The sequence below is a fragment of the Otolemur garnettii genome, unplaced genomic scaffold (genome assembly GCF_000181295.1).
Source record: "Otolemur garnettii isolate 467f Iridium unplaced genomic scaffold, OtoGar3 scaffold00001, whole genome shotgun sequence".
In the NCBI taxonomy this organism is placed as follows: Eukaryota; Metazoa; Chordata; class Mammalia; order Primates; family Galagidae; genus Otolemur; species Otolemur garnettii.
Window position 1 is genome coordinate 46514777 of NW_003852396.1, and position 25949 is coordinate 46540725.

Genomic DNA, 25949 nt, shown 5'->3' on the forward strand with positions numbered 1-25949 from the left:
CTGACTGTCAGATCTAGGTGCTCTACCCAACTGCACACTTGCTGGGCCCAGTCTCCTGGACCGTGCATCAAATGCATGGGTCACTATGAAAGATTTGAGACAGGCTGTGTTATGGTCCATTAGTCTCCTTCTAAGAAACAAAGTCAACAGTATCCTTTCTGAATCACTGGAGCAAGTTTCCACTTGTGGGGCTTATGGGTGCTGCTAGGAGGACTTCATTTGTTTCAACCCAAGTGAGTTTTACATTTCGTGATTTTTGCATTATCTCAAAACTTTTGTAATGACCCACATGCACTCTCTCAGCCTGTAGGCATCTTGGAAGGGGTAAATCTTTCCTAGGGATCTTGACTGACTTGGGTTATTCACGTGGTTTTGGTGGTAGAGTGGAAGACTGGGATTCCAATTCTTTTCCTATCCATTAGAAACTCTAGGAATGTTCAAGTGGAAAGAGTCACTAGTCATCCAACATTTGAACATTTTACAGCTGAGGAAATGAGGTCCAGAGAGGGGAGTGATCTGCCCAGGGCTACAAATCTGTCCTGATTTCTGTTCCCTTGACACCTCCTGGCACAGCCTGAGTCAATGATCAGATGGTGGCTGGGAGACTGCAGGTGAGTGTCAAATTCCCATCCAACAGCTTCTCATCCCCTCCAAGACTTTGCCTCCACTTCCTGGAACCACGTGCAGTCCAGGAACCCATGGCATGGAGGTCAATGGAGTCTTGAGTTCAGTCAGCTGTCTTCCCAGGCCCAGGGCCTCTGCCAGGACTGTCCCAACCTTTCAGAAGTATCAGGACGTGCAAGCCAAGCAGGGAGGGTAATTTTTGCTCACCCAGGGATGCACCAGCAGGGAAGTGCTGCTGGTGGACCCAAAATGAGACTCAACACAAAGCCATCTGGAATATGGGCTTTCAAGGACACAGCAGCTAATGTGTAAAGGGGTTTAACATACATTGAACATCTACAACATGAAGGTAGCTTACAAATGTAGTCTAATGATAGCTCACAATAATTCAATAGCCCCATTTCAGAAAAGAGAACAGGTGTGAGAGGTCAAGTAATGGTCCAAAGCCAGTGAATAATGAAGTCAGGATTTTAAACCAGGTGGTCCAACTCCAGAGCTCAGGTTGAGCTGTTTCAAGCTACTTGAGGTCTTCCTGGGACTGGCCCTTAAGGGTAGAATTAATGTCAACTAGAGTTGCTGATCCTAAGTCCCAGAGCCCTCAGCACCTGGCCTCCTGCCCTCCTTCATGAAGTACCATGAATATGACAGAAAGGGCCACTTCATATCCTGCCCCATGTCTCCCACACATGCAACTGGACAATCTCCTTCTCCTGCTTAAATATCCCACTGCCCTAAGAATGAAGTTTCTGCTCCTTCCATTGGCTTGTGAGGTCTACCTCTCTACTCCTCTCCCCTTCACTCCCACTTCCACCCCCTGCCTCTGTGTTCCACGTACTCTGAGACTAATAAACTCATGGTAGTTGTACATATGTGCCTTAGGACCTGGGACTTCCCTCTAGCACCCCACTAACTCACCAACACCCAATTTTAATTTATCACTAAGTCACTTCAGTCAGAAGTGGTGAATGCCTGGGGCATGATGAGCAGCCTGGGCAGGGATTTATCATTCTGAGCAAAATCTCATGCAAAGTTGGTCTGATGGTCCTCACAATCCATCAGGGCCAACGGTAGGGGGGTTGTCAAGGGAAGAGGACTGCTTGTGATCAGGAGGGGAGAGTAAGTGTGGTAGGTAGGGATGGAAACGTCCCAGCTACATCTAGTATGAGCTCGACTTTTAACCGTCACTCCAGGGGCCAGGCGAAAGACCTGTGAGCACACAAGGGGGCCCGTTGCAGTCTGCCTTTTCACACAGGAGAAACATGAAGACTAGTTTACTTAGTTGTGACCAGGAAAAAATAAGTTCAGAAAATGAATGGATATTTTCTCAAATACCATTGCTCCTACAGATCAGTAGCTAATTAGTGAATGATGCTGCTGTTGACTGTCAGTTATGCTATCACAGCATAGTTCTCAAAGGGCTAATAGCAGAGGGTGGGGGGAGATAAGAGGATCACAGAGCCCACTCATTTAACTTCCCCACTCCATGCTGAAGCTAAAGGTGTACTGACAAGTCCATTCTACACTTTTTAGGCACTTCCTTTGTACCAGGACCCATCCTTGGTAAAGGGCATTCAGAATTGTCTAAGACCTCGTCCCTTACTCTCAAAGAGTTTGTGGTCTATCAGGGACTTGAACATACACAAAGTCTGAGAGTGACCAATAGCAACCACAGTGTCCAGAAAAAAATCTGGGAGATACTGTCAGCACTTCCTCACTCACTTTCACACACTCCTCAGATCGAGCCAGGGAAATGCCTTGGACAAAGCCCATCCACCACTGTCAGAAAAGGCCAGATGGAGACACTTGAGGTGAGGGGACGGTCTACAGTGTCTACTCATGCCAAGAACCACTTGTTTTTCCACGTGTGGATTATCTTTGCCCTGCCTGCTTCCACAAAGGGTTTGACTCAGTTCTGAGAGTCTGAGGTTCTGGATCAAAGGGTTTAGGGCTGATGTACCACCTGATCCTGTTTTAGCCTGGGAAGGAGCCTAGGCACTCCTTTCTGGTCCCCACAAGGAACTCTTGGGAGAGGCATTAGGACTCAGGATTTTGTTTCTTCCAGCAGGGGCTGAAGGAGGTAGGAGGGAGCACTGCACTGCAACTCTGAGTGAGTCAGTTCTCTGTGAGTGGGAACCGTCTAGGAGGTATGGGCCTGAGTACTATCCAGTGTGGGTCTGCCTTCTGACCTGTCTGATGCTGAACACCAACCTATAGGATCATGAGTGGAGGCCCGTGACCTTGTGTGAGTCATCTCTTAGCCATCCAATTTGTTCCAGTTCTGTAGGCTTGGTTACCTTGGCAAGATCAGCTCAGAGTGCATAGAGATATCCTTCTTTCCACTCCAGAAGTGCTTGGAGGGTGCACTGGCCTCTATTGGCTCTGGGAGGTGGGGGGGCCAAAGGCTTTGCCAGCTGGAGCAGCCATGTTTCTAGGGTGCAATATTGAGAGGACTCCATGCGTGATGTTAATGGTCAGCCAATACTGTGGGAGGTTTCTAGATTTAGGTCTGGGGAGGTCAGGACGGTCCTTATTCCTATTCTCCTGAGCATAACCCACTCTTGGTCCCAGGGCTACTCTCCATCCTACCCTTGTTTAGCTCAGGACCCTGGTTGGGTCAATTCCCAATCAAGACCCTGGATTGGGAGTGAGGCACATGGCCTTAAGATGGTCCCTTCTCCTCTGTAGGCCTCTGTTTTCCCACATGAACAATGAAAAAGTTGGATAAGGTCAGTGGTTTTTAACTTTCTCAAAGACCTCTTGTCAAATAAAATCTTACTTGAAGCAAAACATATAATATACAGATAACATTAAGGCTGCTTGGAATAGGGGGGTGGGGAAACTAAACCTGTCTGCTTAGCCTGGCCCATAGCCCACAGGTGGCCACTGAGTTCTCAGGAGACTTTTAGGGCTCTGAAGAATGCACTTTGAAGGCCACTAGCTAAATGGTCATTTAGGGTCCTCTAGCTTTGATGTCCTGGGATTTTGTAAGTGTAAAGCTACTGGAGCCTTCCCAGACCCAAACTCTGCTGAGTCACAAAGGGAAGGCACTATGGAATAAACCACAGACCTAGGCCACTTAGCTGGTGACACTGCCACACAGTCCTCCAGGGAAAGTGCACTTCTGGCCAAGGACCTGTTACCCATCACAACAGAGAGAGAGGTGCTATGTCCCTCAGAGCCACAGATACCACTGTGGCCTGGTTCCCATCTCTCCTCCTACAGTGGCTAGGGCCCTGAGGGGGCAGGTGTCAGGAATCTTTGATGTTGCTGTCTCTATAGACTCCCCTTCCCATGCTGTGGTGTGTCCCTCATCGGAAACTGCAGAGCTTGGCAATTACATTCACAGAGACTAGCTCCAGAGTTCCCACTGACTTAAAGACATAAATATTCTGAGAGTTTCACTGGTTCTAAACTTCTTTTCTGTCCCAAGGGTTTCCTTCACTGGGTCCTCCCAGAAGTCTTAACTCCTCCTCCACGTACTCATTTCTACTACCTTCCACCTCCATTCCAGAACCTTTTTCCTTGGCTTTGTCACAAAGACAAGAGCTCTTTCCTGTCCAAGTATCCAGCCATCCAATCAGGGTGCCTCAATAGCCTTGAACCAGCAAACATTCTGGGCTCTGACCCAAAGAGTGGCTTGTGGTTGCTCTAAGCATGGCTTAGAAACCCTTGTCTTCCTGAATCAAAGGCTGTGGGACCAAAACAACCATAGGGCTGGATTTTCTGTCTCCACCAGGTAGGGACTGCTGGAGCCTTCCTGCGTGTTTTAGCATTCCATGCCCTGTGGCGAGGACCTAAACCTTCATTCTCACCTGCTGAGTTGAAACAATGTTTGTCTCCTTGAGCCCCAGACACCAGACAGGCAGCCTCCATCATTCCTGGTGGGTGGTCAGCCCAGCCAATGGTGCAATCTGAGCCTGTCTCAGGCCAACCCCACAACCGGACAAGCAATTCTCTGGAGCATTTTGGTGGGAAAGACACTTTATTCAAAGTTCTCTATCACAGTTCCCCATTTACAGACCTGTCAGATTGGCTTTGGGTTGAAGTTTCTGATTGTTTTCCCTTCCAGTTTCTCTCTTTATCCATGGCTTCCTGAGATGCAGTGTCCTCGGTGGCACCTGGGGCAAGGTAGGTGACCTTGGGATCCTGGCCTGGTGCAGGGCATGCTGGCAGGTGGCAGAGGGCCAGGGAGTGGCCAGCGCCACAGCCCACAAGAAGTGCTAGTGACGACCACAGAGACTGTACAGGCTTTGGGGCCCAGATGTTGTCTTCAGTGCCATCTCCACACATGCCATGTTCATTCCAGCCCCAAGAGTAACATGTCCCACCTGTGAAGGAGAGAAAGATGGCTGTAGAAAAGGTCTGGAGAGCAGGCTGAGGCACTCACCCTGAGGGTGCAGAAATTATCATAAACCCCAGTTCTCACAGGCACAAAGCTGACAAAGCTGCAGATCTCCTGGCACAGCTGGCTCTCCCTGTCTCGCTGCCTGCCACCCCAGCGTTCCCCATTCCCACCAACCACAGCTTTTCTTGCCCCATGCCCAGCTTTCCTCCTTGGCCCTTCCCTCACCCTCTGCAGATAATCTACCAACAATACCTGCTGATGATGCCTCCAAAAATGTCTTAAGTCTTTGACCACATCTCTCTCTCTCTCTCCACTGCCACTGCCAACTACCTGGGGTTGTTCACCACCCACTCTGATCTTCAAAGAGCATCAGGGTGATCTGTGACAATTATAAACCTAATCATGCATCACCCTGCTGCTTAAAACCCTTCAAGGACTTTCCACAGTCCCTATGGAAGCATTACCTTAGCCCAAGGGGCCCTCAGTGACTTGGCCCCTATTTTGCTGGCCTCTCCTTGCACAACTCTCCCACTCCTTATTACAGCAAGAATCCTGCCTTTCTTTTGGTTCTTTAAATATGTCCTGTAGGGCCTTCCTTCCTCTCAAAGTCCTCGCTTTGCTGGGTTCCCAGATTTCCTCATCCAATTGATTCCTGTTTAAGTGTCACTCAGAGGCCAGGTTCTCTGGCCACCCAATCCAGTTAGATTCTCAGCACTGCCCTTGTACCTCCCCTCATGAGGACCTTGTGCTTGGTAGTGACAGCTGAGTGGGGATGTGTTTACTGTCTCCTCTTCACTAGGCTGTATGCTGTGTGGGAGTGGAAGGAGCGCGTATGTTTTGTTCACTGCTGTATCTCTAACACAGTGCCTTGTACGTGGTAGTGTTCAAGGTGTGTCTTGAATAGATAAAAGAATAAACAAACTTAGAGTCGTACAGCCAGAAAGTAGTCAAGCCAGCACTCGAGCCCGGGACACTTCCACTCCATCACAGCACCTCTTCCTGGTTTGGACCCTCTCCTAGGGTCTAAACTCAGCCACTGTTTCTGTGGTTGTCATAAAAAATACTTTTTATCTTTGAGTATCTCTTTCAAACTTTTAATCTGTGAAATTTATAAACATTTGTGTGTATTTCTGTCCAGCTTTTATCCCTTCACATTATAACACAAACATTCTCCATGGAATCGTAAATCACTCACACCTCTTGGGGGCCAGACACGATTGTAAGAGGGTCTTTACCTAACAAATGCAATCAGTGTAACCTGGTTTCTTGTACCCTCAAATGAACCCCCAACAATAAAAAATAATAATAATAATTTGTTTGAAATTTTGAAGTAACTCAATATGCAGAAAGGTACAGAAAATAATGTAACAGAAGGCACATATCCCCGCTCAGATTTAGAACATAAGTTAACATTTTGCCATATTTGCTTCAATACTTCCCCCTTCAAAAAATCATTAAGACACAGTAAGTATCCCAGTATCCCATTCCTGCCCCCCATGCAATCCTCCCCAACAAGCAACCACTCTTTTGAATTTGGTATACATTACTTACACGCTTGTTTTATATTTTCTACATATATGTGCTCTTACATATGTGATATTTAGCGTGATATTTTTAAGTTTGTTTTCAAGATTTATATAAATAGTGTCATTCCGATATCTACCCTTTTGCCCCTTGCTCTTTATACTTAGCATTGTTTCTGAAATTTACCTAAGCTGATGGTTATGGATCTAGTTCATTTCTTTTCATTTTAACTGTGAATAGTATCCCGTTATGTATATTCATCATATTTCACTTATTCCTATCCTGTCTGATGCACAGTTCTTTAAAAATAATCATTGCTGCTGTTTGTTATACAATTTAAAATATAATAGGTGATAATATGATACAACAATAATACTAATATGGTTGCTATTATAGACAGGGATGAAATGAACATCTTTGAATACCTCTCCTTGTACAAACTAATGTTTTGTACAGGGTAATCCCTAGAAGTGTATGGGATTCCTAGGGGAATCGCGTGTTGAATTTTAGTTAAGTATGGCCGCATGGTTCTCCAACGGCTGCAGTCATTTATGTGCCTCCCAGCCATAGATACGGATTTATTTCCCTACATCTTTTCCTTTAGACTCTTGCTATTTTGATAAATACATTTAATTAGTTTGCATTTCCTTGACTACTAGCGAGACCAAGTAGGGCTTTATTAGCCCTGTAAGTTGAACTGCCTATTCACATCCTTTGCCTGTTTGGCTTTCCTTACTGATTTGTTAAGTTTTGTTTGTGTGTTCTTTGTTTACGTAATTCTTTGTTGTTATGTGCACTTCTTCTCCCAGCGGTCTGTCATGTCTTTGTTTATGGTGTCTTTTGTTACAAATTTATTTCTAATGGCTGCCTAATTACCCATTATGGAATTAAACAATTTACTGAACCTGTATCCCATTATCAGATATGTAGGTTGTTTCTTATTTTTCATGATTTTGTATAGCATTACTGTGAACATCTTCACATACGAGTTTTTGTCTGTCTCTTTCATTATTTTCTTAAATTAGATTTTTAGGATGGGAATTCCTGGTCAAAAGGTATAGACATTTTTGAGGCTTCTGAGCGCTGTTTTGATTCCTGCCACAATAGAAAGGCCACTTGACTATAACTTTAGCCATCTGCGGAAGTCTCTGCCTCACTCCAGATAGTATGTACTAGCGTTACAATGTTTAAAATTCTTCCTAAACACAAAAATGGTGTCTCGTTGTTTTAATTTTCTACTTTTTTGACTACTTTTTTTTTGAATTATTGAAAAATAATTCTTATGTTTCTCCGATATTTACAGTTTCTTTTTTGTGAACTGTCTGTTTCGTATCTTTTTCCTGGTTAGTATGGAAGACTTTAAGTGCTCAGACTCAAGAGCCAGATAGACTTGATTTAAATCTCTGCTTCACCATTCATTAACTGTGTCACTCTGGGCACTCGGGAACTAAAAGTTACTTAGCTTCCCTATGCCTCAGTTTCCTCATCCATTAAATGAGAATAAAACTGTGGTATCTTTCTCACAGACTTGTTCACAAGGATTAAATCAGTAAGTAAAATATGTATAAAATACATAGAAGAGTATCTGGCATATAGCACCAACCACATAAGTATTTGTTATTGTTGTTGTTACCCATTAAGAGCTTTGTTGCTTTAAAGATTTTTGTTTTAAGGATATTCTTTTTCTGCCACATCCGGCATGAACATTTTTTCTCAGTTTGACTTACAATTTTCTCTTAAACCTTTTGATAAGTTTTTCTTCTATGTAGTACAATTTGATCTTTTGTGTTACAATTGCTTCCGTGGCTTACAAGACTTGAAAGCCTATCCTTATCTATATTGGAAACTATTCTTTCTGATTTTTCAATGATTTGAATTTTGCAATCTTTACTCTTTATGCACTGAAAATCTGTTATACAGACCACTCTTTCAAGGGAAGGAGGCTGGCTGGGCCCTGGGATTACCCTTCCTTTTCCTTAGCAGGAAGGGATCATTGGCCAAAAGCTTGGGTCTGGGGAAACACAGATGTCTGCCCGTTTGGCCTGCAAATGAGGAAGTGCACACAGAGAGGATGAACCCCAGGCCACATCTCCTACAGTTAAGCAGGAGCTTCGGCCAGGTTGATCCGAAGCACAAAGTGGAGACAGTGGAAGAGGCTGGGTACCTTCGGGCCTAATGGGCACCTGGTGTGGGCTTTGTGCCCGGCCCTGGTGAGCGGCACCAGCTGACCATCAGCAGGGATGGGGGTGGGAGGAAGGCAGAACTGACCTACCAGCAGGATGCAGCACAATGGGCAGCTGGCAGGTCCCTTTCCTCCTGCCAAAGGGAACACACTCTGAGGAAGCTGTGCTCAGGGCCAGGGTAGCTGGAGGCCTGGAGCCAAGATTTTCATGCCCACTGGGTCGAGAAGCCTGGCAAAGGCCCAGAAATGTCTTTCCCATTACTTCCAAAGAAAGCTTACTTGGGGTTAGGTGCTTTCTCTCATTTATTTCTAACAACCACGTAAGGCAGGCATATTCTACAGATTATTCTCATTTTGTAGTTGATACAATTGAGGCTTTAGAACCCAGGCAGTGGTGACAGCTCCAGAATCTATGCTAAAGTCTGCATATTGTATATGTATAGCAGGCTTGCCAAGCTTATTCTCTAAAAGTCAGGTAGGAAATATTTTAGGCTTAAGGGTCACATTAGGTCTCTGTCTCCTATTATTCTTTTTTACAACCCTTTAAAAATCATTCTTAGCTTGCAGTGTCGTACAAAAACATGCCACATGTCAGATATGGTCAGAGTTTGCTGACTCGTGGTACATACATACATTATACTATTTGCTATGGATTACACCATGCTGTCCTGGGTCCCATGTTACCACACAGCTGTGTGATAATGATACTGATGTCCCCACCTACTTCACACATTGCCAGGAGGAGGATTAATGCTCCAGTACAGTGCCGGACACATGGTGACGGCTCAAACCCACATGGGAAGCAACCATGGGGGAAGGAGGAAAAGGCAAAGGAAGGCCACACCAGTGGCAAAAGGCACAGGGGACAGGCAGAGGCAGCAGCAGAGGAAGGCCCAGGGTAGAATGGCAAGAACTTTGGGGTTTCCAAACACTTTACACAAGCCTCCTGGAGGAACTCTCAAAGCAAAGGATTGGTGATCCCCTTAGCAGAAGGACCGACAGCAGGACATCTTTCAGAATGAGCTCTCCAGCATTTCTGAATAGGCTTCACCCCTGCCCCAGCCTCACTTAGGAACACCTTTTCAGGGGCACAGTAAAGGCAACATGGCCCCAGGACCTGACTCAGCAAGATACTACCGTGTGGAGTATTCTCATGTAGACAACAGATGAGAGGAAGGAGGAAGAGTGGCTCCCTAAGCTAACTGGAACACGGAATATCCAGTTTTCAAAACGGGTAAGTTAGAGGATGATTTCTGGTTTTTACAGGGCTCTCTGCAGTGTGCCTGGCACTTGCCAGGTCCTCGAGGACACTGAAATCCCACTTGATTGATAGAGATTTAGTGGTCCAGGAGCACCTAGCTGAACCTTGGGTGGAGAGCCCCATATTTACAGAGGGATTCCCTTACCCCTTGGAGTTTAGGCCCCTTGCTCACAGGGCTCTCTAGGCTGTGACAAGTAAGGGAGCTTGCAGCCCACCACACTTGCGTCAGTCTAACAGACCTGTAGGCAGCAGAACCTCAAGACTGGCAGGGTCCCTGGCACAAGCTAGACATAATACCCAAATCTGTTCAGGCCTTGTGGCACCTGCTTGAGCTTTTTGGCAACATGGGTCTTCATAGGGCCTTATGGTGCCGGGACTGTAGCCCAATGCTAGGTAGGAGACAGTATTTCTGCTGGAGGGCCTTGCCAAGCAGTGAGAATCACCTGAGCATGTGTGCAGGGCCTCCTGGTTGTCTCTTGAACCACAGAATAAAGACATATCTCCCAACCTTTCTTGCGCCTGGGTGTGACCAAACCAAAATGCTCTGTAATAGCTTTTATGGGACCTTTCCTTAAAAGACAGATAGATACACCCCTCTGCCTCCTTCCTCATCCCTCTTCCCTCCTGTCACTGGGAATGTGGATGTGATGGCTAGAACTGAAGCCATCATCCCTGACCATGAGGACGAGGACTGCAACATAGAAATAGTGCTTCTCAGTTTCATACAAATGTCACCCTAATTTTCCTGGCAACCCTCTGAGGTGTTATTACCTCCCTTTTACAGATAAGGTAACTAGGCTCAGAGAGGGAAAATAACTTGTCTGTGGTCATACAGCCATTCTAGTCAGGACTAGAATCCAGGCCAGAACTCCCAAATCTCAGGCTCCGTCACTAGTTCCAAACCATGTAAAAAGTGGTAATAGAATCACTGAATACTTGGTGTATACCAGGCCTTGTGATAAACACTTTCCTAATACTAATTCACTGAATCCTTACAAGAAATCTTTGAGGTACAATCTAATATTATCCCCATTTTGCAGAGAAGTGACATGAACTGTGTAAGGTAACACAGCCAGTAAGAAATGATGCTGGATTCCAACCCCAGACAATCTGGGCCCAGGCCCTCTTCCATTATTATACTGTTCTCTCCAGCAAAAACACTGCTTTCTAGGTAATTAAGGAATGGCACACAGTAACAGGCCACCTGGGTGGGGACAAGGTCAGTGATGGAAGGCCAGAGCTGCAGCTGGCAAGAGAAAGACCCCATGCAGAGGAATAGGAATCTCATTGGGCCTGTGAGCTGGGGCGGCGGGGTGGTGGGAAGAGGAGGAAGAGGTGGTGCGAAGGTCAGACAGCTGAGTGGTCATGATATCTCCTCCTGTCCAAGAGGTCACAGAGCCTCAACCTACACTGGTATTGCTGCTCTTCTACAATATCAAGCCGAGAGAAAGGAGGGTGAGGTTTGAGCAGAGAGGAACGTTCTGTTGGATTCCCCTCACAGAGAGGAACATTCTGGATTCAGGAAGCTGGTACATGTTGGGGTGGATGGAGATGGCCTTGGAGCAGGGCCAGTTTGGGAACCATTTCTGGATGTCCAGACACCCAAGCTCACAAGGATTCCATCTTTCTGGCAGCAATTAGTTTGATGGTCTCCAGCATTCTACAGTGAACACAGAACAGTGAATGAGGAAGCCAGAATTCAGGTCTCCTAAAGTGCTTTGGGTGTAGATAGCAACTTCCGAATAGAAAAAGAGGGTCAGATCCTCACCTCTCCAGCCTGGACAATTGCAACAGCTACTTTACGCTTTACTCTGAGGCCACTGACCTGGGGGATGGAGGGATCAGATTGAAAACACAGCCTGGGGTGGTGCCCATAGCTCAGTGGGTAGGGCATTGGCCACATACATCCAGGCTCGTGGGTTCAAACCCGGCCCAGGCCTGCTAGAACAACAACAACTGCAACAACAAAAAAAATATCCAGGTGTTGTGGCAGGTGCCTGTGGTCCCAGCTGCTTGGGAGGCTGAGGCAAGAGATTCACTTAGCCCAGGAGTTTGAGGTTGCTGTGAGCTGTGATTCCAGAGCAATCTAGGAAAAACAAAAAACAAAAAAAACACACAGCCTGGTCTAGGTCTTCCCACAGAATATTTCCTGGTCCCCCCATCCCAGACCAAGTCTAGGCCCCTTCTCTGGCTCCCAGGGCCTCTGTGGTCTATTCCTCTTGGCCTTGTCACCCCTTTCCCACTCAGTGTCCCAGCCCCACAAGTGTGCTGTCTGTTCCCTGAATTCACCCAGACCATTCACATTGTCATGCTCTTGTCCAAACTGAGTCCCTTTATTTCATCACGTGGGTTCCTTTTCTGGCTTAGGCCCCATGCTGCACACAAGACTCAGAGAAGGGGAAAGTTCTTTCTGTGCACTCAAGGCCCCCAGTCCACTGGGAAAGACAGCCATGGGAGAAGGTGACTCCGGGAGCTAGCGGCATGTTACACGAGGAAGCGTGGACAACAGTGCTTACCGTAGCACTAGTTGTAACTGCAAAAGGCTGAGAACCCCCAAACATCTAGAGTTTGATCCTACATATGAAAACTTTTTAAAACATAAAAGTTATGTAAATCCTACATATGAAAACTTTTAAAACATAAAGTTAGGTAAAGTCCCCATGCATCTTTTGTACCCTAAAGAATACATCCTAAACTGAAAAGAGTCTTTGAGGAAGAGAGGGAGAAATGGGGGAAAGGGAGACTCATTTTCTTTGTTATGTACTGTTCAAATATTTTAAAAAGCAATAACACATGGTGATGATTAAAAAAGAGTTTCTGGGCAGCACCTGTGGCTTAGTGAGTAGTGCGCCAGCCCCATATACTCAGGGTGGTGGGTTCAAACCTGGCCCCAGCCAAATTACAACAAAAAATAGCTGGGTGTTGTGGTGGGTACCTATAGTCCCAGCTATTTGGGAGGCAGAGGCAAGAGAATCACTTAAGTCCAAGAGCTGGAGATTGCTGTGATCTGTGATGCCATGGCACTCTACCAAGGGCAACAAAGTGAGACTCTGTCCCTAAAAAAAAGGTGTTTTTAAGAGACAGAGATAGCATAGAAGAAAGGATGATATGCTCTATGGGGGGCAGAAGGTCAATGAACATTCCATAGGTTAATTCTTAACTGAGTTTTAAAAGATAAGAGTTCACCAGCTTTAAATAGAGGTCACGCATGATGGTGCATGCCTGTAGTGCGCCTCTAGCTACTTGGGAGGCTGAGGCAGGAGGATCGCTTGAGCCTAGGAGTTTGAGGTTATAGTGAGCTATGATGATGCCACTGCACTCTAGCTGGGGCAAAAGAACCAGACCCTGTCTCAAAAAAAGAGAAAAAACTTTACCCATTGAATCCACTGTGTGCTACCTGCATTAATCCCAATGGTTTATTTTCTTGCAGAAGTGAATTGTGTCTGGGTGTAAGAGTGGGTCCCGCTGGGCTGTTGGAAGGCTATTAGTTTCACTTCCTCGGACCCCCAATGGTACCCAGACCCCTCAAGCATAAAGGTGTATCTATTTGTAACTGCTGGTTCATTGATCAGGCCTCAGATGCACAGGAAAGGCACTTGGGATATAGCTACCAAGTAGAGGTGAACGCATCTGAGCCTTCCCCTTGCCCATGATTTTCCCCAATCCCCTGTGCTGTCTGCAGAGGAGAGGCCCACCCTCTGGGCCTGCTGAGAGCAGGTGCCATCCACCCTATCCCTGTGCCTGGCTGCCTGTCTTTTATTCCCTATGGCCCAAGTAGCCTGCTAACCATAGGCATCAAGAACAGACAGCTGTATGCCTCTGTCTCTGGTCATACCGACCCAGGAAAAGGGCAGCCCCTGCAGAGAATAGCCATGAGAATGGCTGTGAAGACAGTGGTCCTGTTGGGCTTGGCTAAGAGAAGAGACACTGTCAGTGTTGAGCCCTGCTATGGATCCCCCAAAATGCATGTGTTAGAGATTTAATCCCCAATGCAACAATGTTGAGAGGTGGGACCTTTAAGAAATAATTAGGTCGTGAAGGCTCTACCCTCATGAATGCATTAATGCCATTTTTGCAGGAGTGGGTAGGTTATCACGGGAGGTCAGTTCCCGTTTTTCTGTCTTGCCTGCTTGCTTGTCCTTTGACCATGTTATGACACAGCGAGCAGGTCCCCACCAGATGTAGCCCCTTGACTTTGGATTTCCCAACTTCCAGAATCATAAGCCAAATAAACCTCTTTTCTTTATAAATTACCTAGTCTGTGATATTCTGCTATAGCAGCAGAAAATGGAATAAGACAGGCCCTTTCAAGACTTCATCCATCTATTACTCCCCAGGCCAATGACACTTTTGAGGCAGCAGCTAAACAGCAGAAAGCAGCTCTTCCAGTCAGGAATGGCCCACAGAATTACTCTGGAGATGTTCTGGATCTGTGGCCCACATTGCCTCAAAGAAGGCTACATGTGGCAGCAGGCTTGCTGCGCGTCCCCTCTAGAATGGGACCCACAGCCACACTGAGAACGGAGTGAGAGTAGAGGGAGGTGAGGGCAGCTGGCCAAGAGGCCCTGGCTGCCCACCCGACAAGAGACAGTGAGGGCCTGTGGAAGAAGGGATTTAGGAAGGTAATGCTCTAAACACAGCTGGAATCTGGCCACTTCTCACCAGCCGCATTGCCTCTCCGGGGCTTCCCAGCTGATCTCTCTGCTGCCTCCTGTGGTCTGTTCTCCCCAGAGCAACTTGAGGGATCCTGTAAAAACCTGTCAGACACAGCACTGCTCTGTTCAGAACCTTCCAATGGCTTCTCCCCTTACTCAGAATAAACAACAGCTGGTCCCCAGCTCCTTCTCTGATGCCATGTTCTACCACGTTCCACTCTGCTGATGTTACCACGGCGACACTGACTTTCTCACTGTTCTTTAGAGAACTGGCGTCAGAACCTTTGCACTGCTATTGCTGCAGTTTGCTATTCCCCTGACACCCGAAGGCTCACTTTTTCATGTTGTTCAGATATTTGTTAAAGTATCACCTTATCTGAGAGGCCTTCCCTGACAACTCTGTTTGTATGAAATAGCAATCTACCCCTCCTCCTGTCTCTGTCTCTCCACCTGCTTTATTTTTCTTCACTTATTTTTTACAATTTATTATTATTATTATTATTTTGAGACAGAGCCTCAAGCTGTCCCCCTGGGTACAGTGCCATGGCATCACAGCTCACAGCAACGTCCAACTCCTGGGCTCAAGCGAGTCTCCTGCCTCCACCTCCCAAGCAGCTGGGACCACAGGCGCCCGCCACAATGCCTGGCTATTTTTTGGTTGCAGCCATCATTGTTGTTTGGCAGGCCCAGGCTGGATTTGAACCCACCACCTTAGGTGTATGTGGCTGGCACCTTAGCCACTTGAGCCACAGGGGCTGAGCCTACAATTTATTATTTTATTATCTATTTCTCTTACCCAAAACACAAGCTCTTTGAGAGCAGGGACTCTGTTTGCTGCTCTGTCCCAGCACCTGAACAGTGCTTGGCAAACATCAGTGCTCAGTGAGTACTGCTGTATGAATGAACAGACAGAAGAATGAATGGCCAGTGAGAGAATAGAGCTGCTTGTTCTTCCTTAGAGAACCAATTTTAGTGTATGTGCCACCGAAGTGAGCACCTCAGACGACCAAAAGAGAACTGATGGATGTGGGCAGAAGCAGCCCCGGGAATGCCTGATTTCCACTCACCATCAGGAGGGATGCTGCAGTGACTGGAAGGCTGCTCTAGAAGACGCCTGGTGTCCTGCTGCAGGAGCTCAGCCCCTGCTGGTGAGGGGCTACAGGTGGCAAGGCTGGGCTGAGACATCTCAAAAGTTCTTGGGATCCAGAAGAACTTGTATGTGCTATGAGTGGGCATGAAAGAGAGAGAAGAAGGCGGAGACCAAAGAACAGGGTGGAGGGGCACACACTCCTCAGGCTGGCCTTCAGACCAGACAGAGAAATGGCCCTGGCTCAGGTGATAAGCAAAAATGTGTTGAAGGGTTAAAGCTGCAAGGCCACGGACCAGTCTGGAACTTCTTTTAGAAGCCCATTACTCAAAAGGTTGTTCAGTTCTTGTTTAATCCCATTCCCTTTACCTGGGAGGAAAGAGGCCAGAGGAATACCATGCCAGAGGTCTCCACCCACTGCACTCCACCACCCCCCCTGCACCACTGCAGGCTCCCCATGTGACAGCAGCCCACCCAGGCAGTATTTGGAACAATGGGAGAGAAAAGCTGGAAAGGCAGAGGCCGGCCCTCCCCACCCTCCCCCAGAGTAGGAGGCTGCTGTGGCTGGTGTGGACACACTTCCTCAGTCACCTGCGGAGAGAGCGTGCTATGGCACGTTGGCTCCAGCGCATGACTATTCTTAGATCTAGAGAGCTAGGGATGACGGATTTAGAAGTTACAAGGTGGAAACGTGTTGGCCTGTTTTATAAACAACTGAAATCCTCCCCACAGACTGTCTTTCTGAATTCTGTGTTCTCTGTTAGAACTGTTGGCTTTTGGGGCTTACCGGCAACCCTAGGACAGGGGACAGAAAAGGAAACTAACCCTCTTAAGGGCCTACTATGATCACACATTGTGCTGTGGGCTCTGGCATGACCCATCTCACTTAACACCACAGCCCGGGAAGAAGTATTTTAATCACACTCTACAGATAAAGAAACAGGCTGGGGACGTCAGGTACACGCTGTGATGCGGTACGAGGGCAGACTATGGACCAGCAGGTCCGGTGGGACCTGTTGCCTGCCAAAAGAAGCCTGGCTCTGGCAGATGGGGCAGTAAGGGCATGCACACACACCACCTTCGGATTTGAATCCCGTCAGCATTTGCAGACAGCACTCCCGTCCCCTGAGATAGCACTCAGATTCCTTCCCTCCAGGTGATACATCCTCCCTCTGTATGACCTGGTGGCCTGTCCCCATTGCCATCCAGGGCCCCCTCCTCTTGGCACGCTCCTTTACTGGCTGAGGACTCCAGAGATGATGAGCCCACCAAGATGCACACATCATAGCCCTAAAGGCTCTACCTGTATTAGTTTAGCCTGAGACCACATTAGCTGCCTTGAAGTTCAAGTCTGCTGACTCTTGCTGAACCCACGGCCCATGTGTACTCCTAAACTGTGTGCATGACTACATGGCTCCCAGGCCTGGCCTGTATGCAGGTAGTTTAGATCTGGCTGAAATCTCTAAATTGTTTCCATTAAATATCATCATATTAAATATACCCAGTGTTCTCGGAGGGGAACCAGCAGAGGGGCGGGAGCACCGACGCAGCTCTGGTCCCAGAAGCAGCTGGAACACTGCCATTCCTGGAGCCTGGTCCTCCCCCAGGAGCTTCCCCGCATGGTTCTTTGCAAGCCTGTCTGGGAATCAGCAGTGTGCAGGAGAGGAGGCTAGGGAATTACAGCAATAGTGGGGGTGGGGGTGAGAAGGTCTCTTTGGGAACCCAGGGGCAGGTCTAAAAGAATCCTCATGTAGGAAGAAGATTAAGGAAATGAGAGTTCCCAAGGGAACAGATGGCACAAACCTGAGAGAGAATTCTCCCTAGGGTTTCCCATCATTGAATAAATACTTCCTGAATACCTGCTCTGTGTCTGGTGCTGTGCCCAGTTCATTTCAATTCATTCCATACACATCAACTGGCTCCCACAGAGCAGGACTACTAGTTAGGGAGCTGAGCACTCAGCCACAGTGACAATTCAGGGAGATGGGCACCCTGGCAAGGTAAGCCCAGAAAGACCACATAGTGGCTGATCCCTCAGAGGGATCAAACCTCCTTGGGAAGAAAATCTGCCTTTTATCTTTTTTTTTCTTTTTAAAGACAGACTCTCACTGCGTCAACCTGAGTAGACTGCAGTGGCATCATCATAGCTTGTTGCAACCTCAAACTCTTGGTCTCAAGTGATCCTCCTGCCTCAGCCTCCCTAGTAGCTGAGACCAGCCAATTGTGCCACCACAATTGGCTGATTTTTCTATTTTTTTACTGAGGGGCAGGGGGTGTCTTGCTCTTGCTCATGCTGGTCTCAAACTCCTGACCTCAAGGAATCTTCCCTCTTCAGCCTCCCAGAGTATCAGGATTACAGGCAATAACCACTACGCCAGGCCCCCCTTTTTTTCCCCAAACAGTACAATTTTATTGAATTTCATGCCAATAAAAATATCATTACAGTACAAATTAGGAAAAAAAACTAATAGATCAATACTTGTAATTTACATTAATATATTCTTCCTTTTACACAAGCTATGTTTTAGAGAAATTTTAGGTTCACAGCAAAATTAAGCAGAACGTATAGACAGTTTCCTATACCCTCTGCCTCCATACACAAAGACTCCCCACCATCAGCGTCTGCACCAGAGCCCCACCTTGTTTACAGCTGATGAACCTACACACTGACACATCATTAGCACTCAAAGTGCATAGCTGACATTAGGGATCACTCTTGGTACTGCACATTCTGTGGGTTTTGACAAATATATAATGACATTAATTTCCCAACATAGCATCATACTGAATAGTTTTGCTGCTGCCCCCAAATCTTCTGTGTTTCTTTTACTTATCTTTTCACCTACCAGAACTGAAGGATGAACAAGTGGATAAACAGTTACAGAGTGCTCGTAACATTCAAGTATGATTCCAGCTGCAGGGAATACAGGAGCGAACAAGACACAAAGTCCCTGTCCTCAAGGGGCTTACGTTCAAAGGGGGAAAACAGCAATCAAGTAGACAGACAAATCAGCAGAATCCAACTAGTAATAAGAGTCAGAGAGAAAACAAGATAGACAGATACGACTCAGCAGGACAGGTGGTCAGCAAGTCCTTCCCCAAAAGGTGGCCTCTGAGCTGTGACATGCAAGACAAGAAGCAGCAGCAAAACACATACTGGGGAAAGAACTTGCCATGCAGAAGACATGACGAACACAAAGGCCAGAAGTAGGAAGGAAGGAATTTTGCCAGTTCCACGGACAGTAAGGAGGGTGATCATAGTGTGTCTGGGGCCAAGTGGGCCAGGGGAGAGTCAGGCCTTAAGAGAGAAGTGGAAGCAGGGCCTGGGATCCCTGGGGAGGAGTTAGTTTATTTGAGTAGGCTGAGAAGCCACTGGAGGGTTTAAGCAGGGAATGATAATGCTGATTTACATTTGAAAAGGCTGCTCTCAGAAGGCTGGATTACTGGGGGGAAATGGAGGGAGCTGATGTAGGAGGCTACTGCATTGCAGAGGACCAGGCAGGATAAGAAGGTGGCTCCAAGTAGGCTGGTAGCAGTGGGGACAGAGAGAAATGGACAGATTTACAATCCGTTTTGGAGGTAAGGGTTCTAAGACCTGCTGATAGATATTATACACACACACACACATACATACAGAGAGAGATATGGAATATCAGGACTGATTCTTCAAGCAATGGGTGGACAGTAGTGCTATTTATGAAACTGAGGAGGCCGGGGGGAGGAATAGGCTTAAGGGAGAAAATCAACAGTTCTGTTTTGGACATTTAAAGATGGAAATACCTACTGAACATGAATAAATGAATATATTCCCCAAATACAGACCTCTGAGAGCCTAAGAGATTATAAACCTGAGAACCGGGAAACCACGTGAATGATGAGTGGCAGCCCGCGAGGTTAACACTGTGCTCACGGTTTGACAAGGCCTAGTTTGGTGCCTTTATCACTCTAAATTAACAGCTCCTGTTTTTGAAGGAAGTCCATGACTGGGATACATACAAACTACACAAGCTAATAAATATAAATTTCCTTTTTTTTTGTTTTTTTGAGACAAAGTTTCACTATGTCATACTCAATAGAGTGCCGTGGCATCACAGTTTACAGCAACCTCAAACCCCTTGGGCTTAAGCAATTCTCTTGCCTCAGCCTCCCAAGTTGCTGGGACTACAGGTGCCTGCCACAATGCCTGGCTATTTTCTTGTTGCAGTTATTTAGCTGGCCCGGGCCAGGTTCCAATCCACCACCCTTAGTGTATGTGGCTGGCGCTGTAACCACTGTGCTATAGGCACCAAGCCTAAATATAAATTTCCTTTGTGACTGTCCATGCTTCAAAAAACATACAACTATTGGAAAGGAAAATTACCATTTTGGGTAATTATAACCACCCACCCAAGTTCTCCTACCAGTCCCACTGGAAGTAGCATTCTTCTGGAACCCTGGAGCAGCTAGGACTATGAAGTTGTCTACACAGGCACAGTGCGCCTCTCCTGGGGCAGGGTGTCAGCAGAAGTGGCATTCCCAGAGGGTGCAGTGTTTGCGTGGGAAATGCTGCAGATCGGCTGCCATACTCCCTTTGGGACACCTTCTAATTCCCAGAGTGTGAGGCCACTCAGAAATGAGGACCGCTGGCCAGGCAGCCCTGAGAGGCCCTTACGTCTGGCTCTGAGAAGAAACACACAGATGAAGGTAGGGAGATCTGGTGAGTCTTGATGGGCTCCCTGCCTACATGACTGTACAGGTCCCCAGCTGGGACTACTCAGTCTTCTGTGGGCTCAGCCCTAAGAGACAGATTCCCTCCCAGACAAAGGGGCTGGAGGCTGTAAGGCTGAAGCCAGGTACTTATGTCCCAAAGTGCAAATCCTTCAATGGCATCCTAGCTCAGGAGGATATCCAAAGTCTGGACCTTAGCCTGTAAGATCCAACACACCTGCCTCTCTAAGCCTACTGCTCTCCTGCTAATCTTTGGCTACTCCCTTCCAACCACACTGGTCTCCTTGTTATTTGTGTGTGTGTGTATGTGTGTGCACACATGCACAAGCGCACAGGACAAAACTGTACCATCCTTCTTTCCACCCTCCCATCCCCCAAGACCCCTTGCATGGAACAAGTAGTCAACATTTTAAGCAAGTTGTAGCTGAGGGTACAGATTAGTGTTTGTCTGAGGTGTCCTGACAGACACAAGCCACTAAGCATTACTGTGGAAACTGCTGTTATGCTCTGCTGCGTCACTTGTTTCCTGGCTCAACTGCAGTCGTGGTACAGAGGGAAGGGCAGTGGATGAAGTACACAAGGATTCGGCTCCTAGTGGGGCCTATGCTCTCCCGAGGTCTGACCTTCCCCAACTCTAAGAAGTAGGCCACTATTTTTTAGAGTCCTGATGCCCATCTCAGACCAACTATCAGAATCTTCATGGGAGCTTCTGACACATACCAGAGTTTGGGAACCACTGCTGTAGGAGTTTGTCTAGCTAAATGGTTTTCAATCTCCCAGTGCATAAAACAGGCAACACCGAAGATGCTCTGGTTGGAGCAGGATGAGCTCAGAGCCCTGAGCTCAGACCCCTAACCACTGAGCCTCTCACTGCTCCCAACTGGCTCCATGGACTATCACAGCTTCCCAGAGCAGAGTCTGAAAACCACTGGACCAGATGATTTCCTGTGGCTTCCTAGAAGGAGTCAGCATTCATGTATTCATTCATTCATTCACTCACAGATGTTTATTAGGTCCTTCTGCTTTTTTAATGCCAAGTATTTGATTGAAGTTAGCAGCTGTACTGTTTTATTTTTTATAGAGACAGCATTCAACTCTGTCAGCTAGGCTAGAGTACAGTGGTGTGAACATAGCTCACTGCAGCCTTGAACTCCTGGGCTCAAGAATTTTCCCATCGGCTTAGCGCCTATAGCTCAAGCGGCTAAGGCTCCAGCCACATACACCTAAGGTGGCGGGTTCAAATCCCCAGCCCGGACCCGCCAAACAACAATGACAGCTGCAACCAAAAAACAGCCGGGCGTTCTGGCGGGCGCCTGTGGTCCCAGCTACTTGGGAGGCGGAGGCAGGAGACTCACTTGAGCCCAGGAGTTGGAGGTTGCTGTGAGCTGTAATGCCACGACACTCTACCCAGGGGGACAGCTTGAGGCTCTGTCTCAAAAAAAAAAAAAAAAAGAATTTTCCCATCATAGCCTTTTGAGTAGCCTGGGCACGTTGAAAAGTACACTCCATTGTCTTAGAACATAACCCATCAGTGCTACCACACCCCACTAATTTTTCTTTTTTTAGAGATGGGGGGGGTCTTGCTATTTTTCTCAAGCTGGTCTCAAACTCCTGTCCTCAAGCAATCCTCCTGCTTCAACCTCCTGAGTCACTGGGAATACAGGTGTGGGCTGCCACATCAAGCTAGTGGCTCTACTGTTACTTAATCTCTTGTGGGCTCAAATTTCTCATTTGCAAAATGTAAAAATAATATTTGTTTTCTCTACTTTACAGGATTCTTCTAATGATCAAATAGGTACACTTATGAAAAATTAGCTTGTTACCTGGAGGAGACTCTATAAATGCTAACAACTATTATTATCACTACTAGTAGTAGTATCTCTAACTATCTACAGTCTGTAAAACTAAATTAAGTCCTCAGCAGTGGTTCTCAACCTTCCTAATGCCACGACCCTTTAATATAGTTCCTCATGTTGTGGTGACCCCCCAACCACAAAATTATTTTCGTTGCTACTTCATAACTGTAATTTTGCTACTGTTATGAATCGTAATGTAAATCTCTGATATGCAGGATGTATTTTCATTGTTACAAAAGGGTCTCAACCCACCGCTGCCTTAAAGGCTTCTATGAACTATTACTCTCTTAATCTCTAAACTTCCAGAAAGTGTTGCACGGTTTGATGAACCATTAGTTTAAAGCCTCCTTCTAAAAGACATCAACTTTTACTGGGGTATTTCTGAGGGATAAAAATATCCCTCAATTTGTTACCTTTTAAATAGAACATCTCTCTATTATTCAAACTGGCTTCAATGATCATATATCACTTTTCTCAGAAAACTTTTAAAAAATTTTTATAGAGACAAGGTCGTACTATGTGGCTTAGGCTGTTCTCAAACTCCTGGGCTCAAGTGATCCTCCCTGCCTCAGCCTCCTGAAGTGCTGGGATTATAGGTATGAGCCATTCGCTGTACCCAGCCATATATTGCTTTTTTAATAAGAAAAGTTGTAGAAAACCAGCACTGTCGAAAATACTGCCTCATACACGCAGTTCTCTGAGAAACTCTTCCTTCTTTATCTGATGCTGTAAAATGAATTTAAACAAGGCATTCAGAGCAAGGGCAAATGCAAGGCTTTGCCTTGATGGCAGCAGCACGGCACTGTGGCAGCACGGAGCTGGGTGTCAGAGCTAGGCTCTGAGGCTGGGCTCTGCCAGTACCTCGGCCCATTTTGAGTGAGTAGCAATGCCTCTTACAGGGACTCAGTTTCCATACCTATGAACTGAAAGTACCAGCATTAGTGATCTCCAAGGGCCCTTCCAGCTCTTACTTCTAAGACAATGGACTATACTATTCAACATACCCAGGCTGTGATTCCATATCTGGACCTGCTGAGGCTGCAGCCTTGCTGAGCTCGAGAAATCATGGAGACAGTGCTCCTCTCCCCAGTCACACACCTGGAGTTTCAGACTTTCCAAAGCCCTAGCAGCCCCACTGTAAACCTGAAGCAAGGAAATCAGGAGGAAGCATATCTAGACCAAAAGTACTCACTTAAGAGTTGTGAACTTGTAAGTGACAGGGTCATGACCAAAATCAAGGTATTATCAAAGATATTTTGATTCCCAGTACAGTGTTTTTTACCCCCCCGGGGTCACATCCTGTAAAGAAATACAGACCCTAAAAGCCTTCATCCATCCACTGGACAGACCACCAGTGCCACAGTCAGAAGATGCAGAAATCCCCCTGCCAGCTCTCTTGCTGTGTGCTTTTGGACCAGCCCCTCCCTGTTATGGAGCCCCAGTGTCTTCATCCATATCATCATGGGCTATTACTCCATCCCACTGCTACAGTGAGCAAGTGGAAACCTTCTGTATATTATACATTTAGTTGCTAGTTACCATGAATATCATACATCATGTCCAACATAGGGAAGAATCTACCCTGTCTGTTTTTCAACAAACCCATAGCTCTGGGAAGTCTAAGTCTTGTGCCATAGGGCCACTGGGATAGGCCCTGAATGGGCAAGCCACTTCACTGTGCAGATTGAACTACAGAGGACAGACTTTCAGCCTGGCCTCGCTCCAGTGCTATGGAGTCCTTCAATGTGATGGTGCTTTCTTCCAATCACTCATGCATTCACCTAGTCAACAAACATCCTTCTAATATCAGTTCCAAATAAAGTGATATTCGGGTACGTTATGCATACAAGGAAAGATGAGGAGCTAAGATGACTATGATAATCCATGTTTTTATGGAAAATAGCTAATATTTAATAACATGTCTTGAGCTTTTAGTAAATACTGAGAACTATGCTATAGTATTTCTGTTATCTCATTTCATATACACAAGAAGCCAAAGGGTAGGAATGTTCAGGATCACTATTTCACCTCTGAAGAAGCTGAGGCTTAGCTGAAAATTCAGTGGGAAAGCCAGGACTCAGACCAAAGACAGTGTGTCCAGACCCTACGTTCTTAACTATGTTCAGTGGGCTCTGTATTGCTAGGTGGCCTTCGGCAAGCATCTTCCTTTCTAAAGTATAGAGATTCAGTGATTCTACTGGGCACAAGAGATATATGAACAACTGTGAGCCAAGAGAGAAAGGGAGAGATGCCCACTGAAGTGGAGTATGAGGCGTGGCCATCAGTTCCCATTCCTCAGGAGAGGAAGGAATCAGACATAATCTGGGTGGAGTGAGAACACCATCAGGCTTTCACCAGACAGGCTCAAACCTGCAGGTTTTAGAGAGGCAAACATCTGCTTACCTCCACTGATGTTTGTCTTACCATCAAACCCAGCTGCCCACCCCAACTATATACTCCATTTACCCCCATCCCTGCCAGGCCTTTGTTCATGCTGCACCCCGACTTTTTCCCCTCTACCCTCACTTTCTCTTCCAGGAGGTCTCTTCTGATCCTGCAGCTCTCCCCTGATCCTGCAGCTCTCCCCCAGTAGACTGTAACAGACAGAAAGCTTTAACAACCTCTTAAATAACTATTTCATTGGGAAGCCCCCACATCAGTGGGACAGCTTTTTTCCTTTGAGACCCTGGTGAATGGTTGCCTGTCTTCACACCTTGCTCTAATGAGAAAGGGCAGTGGTCCTTCTGCTGCTGAATCTTTCACAGCAGCAGATGGATGCCAGTGAGGTTGCCTGGAGAGTCTGGAAATGTGATGTTGCCATGGTAACAGCAGACCAAGGTTCGGGATGCTTTATCCCTGATGAGCTGCCCTGGCAGTGCCATGCCAAGCTGTTGGTGGAATCTTCCTCAATGAACCAAAAATAAAACAACACCCACCCCGAAACAACAATAACAGAACCCATTAATGGACAAGAAATTGCTGAGCACTGGCTCAGGCTTAGCTCCTGCAAACCATATTTGTGAGCCACTCAAATCACCTAGTCCCTTGGCTAATAAAGAGGCCAGGCCCTGGCTCTCTGCACTATGGCCCACTCAGGGGTAACATGGTTTCTAACTGGCTCAGCCAACGAAGCAGGCCCTCCCCCACTCCAGCCCCCAAATTACCACTTCTCTTGTTTGATGCCGCCATCCAGGGATCTGCCAGCCGGACCCCAGCAATTAGCACAGCACTTGCATTTGTTGGGGAATTAAGAGCCACTGATTAGTCTAATTCCTCGCCTTACAGGCAGTGAATGTCAGCCTGAGATTGGCTTTTCCAAATAGTGGCCCACAGGGTGACATGATCATGGCCTGAGTTTGAAATGGAAGCAAGGGCCCAGTGAGCCAGACTGTAAACCAGGAGGGGAGACAGAACTCACCTCTGGGCCTTGCTATGTGGCCTTCCCACTTGAAGGAATTGAAGACCAAAAGAAAGTGTTTCCAAATTGAGCTCATGCCTATTTCCAAATCAATCCTGACCCAGAAAAGGAGCTCATTTCCTTTTGATAGACACCCTGGTAACACCCCCAGGAATGTACAGCCACAGAATTGGTGTGCTCTACACTAAGGGGACTAGAGGCGTGAGTCAGACTCTAACCAGTTGAGAAGGACCCTGACATTCTGCCTAGGCTCTCTTTAGGGCCTGAACCTCTTATCTGTCTGCTAGGTT

At 46.9% G+C, this 25949-nt stretch overlaps 1 protein-coding gene across 1 annotated transcript in view; it reads right to left on the reverse strand.

Annotated features, from left to right (window-relative positions):
* Positions 1-4587: 4587 nt before the first annotated feature.
* Positions 4588-25949, reverse strand: part of SERGEF (secretion regulating guanine nucleotide exchange factor) — a 247475-nt gene continuing 226113 nt past the window's right edge. Inside the window, exon 11 of the mRNA XM_012804086.2 lies at positions 4588-4952. Within this exon, the coding sequence (XP_012659540.1) occupies positions 4624-4952 (329 nt within the window). The 3' untranslated portion in view covers positions 4588-4623. The remainder of the gene's footprint in view (positions 4953-25949) is intronic.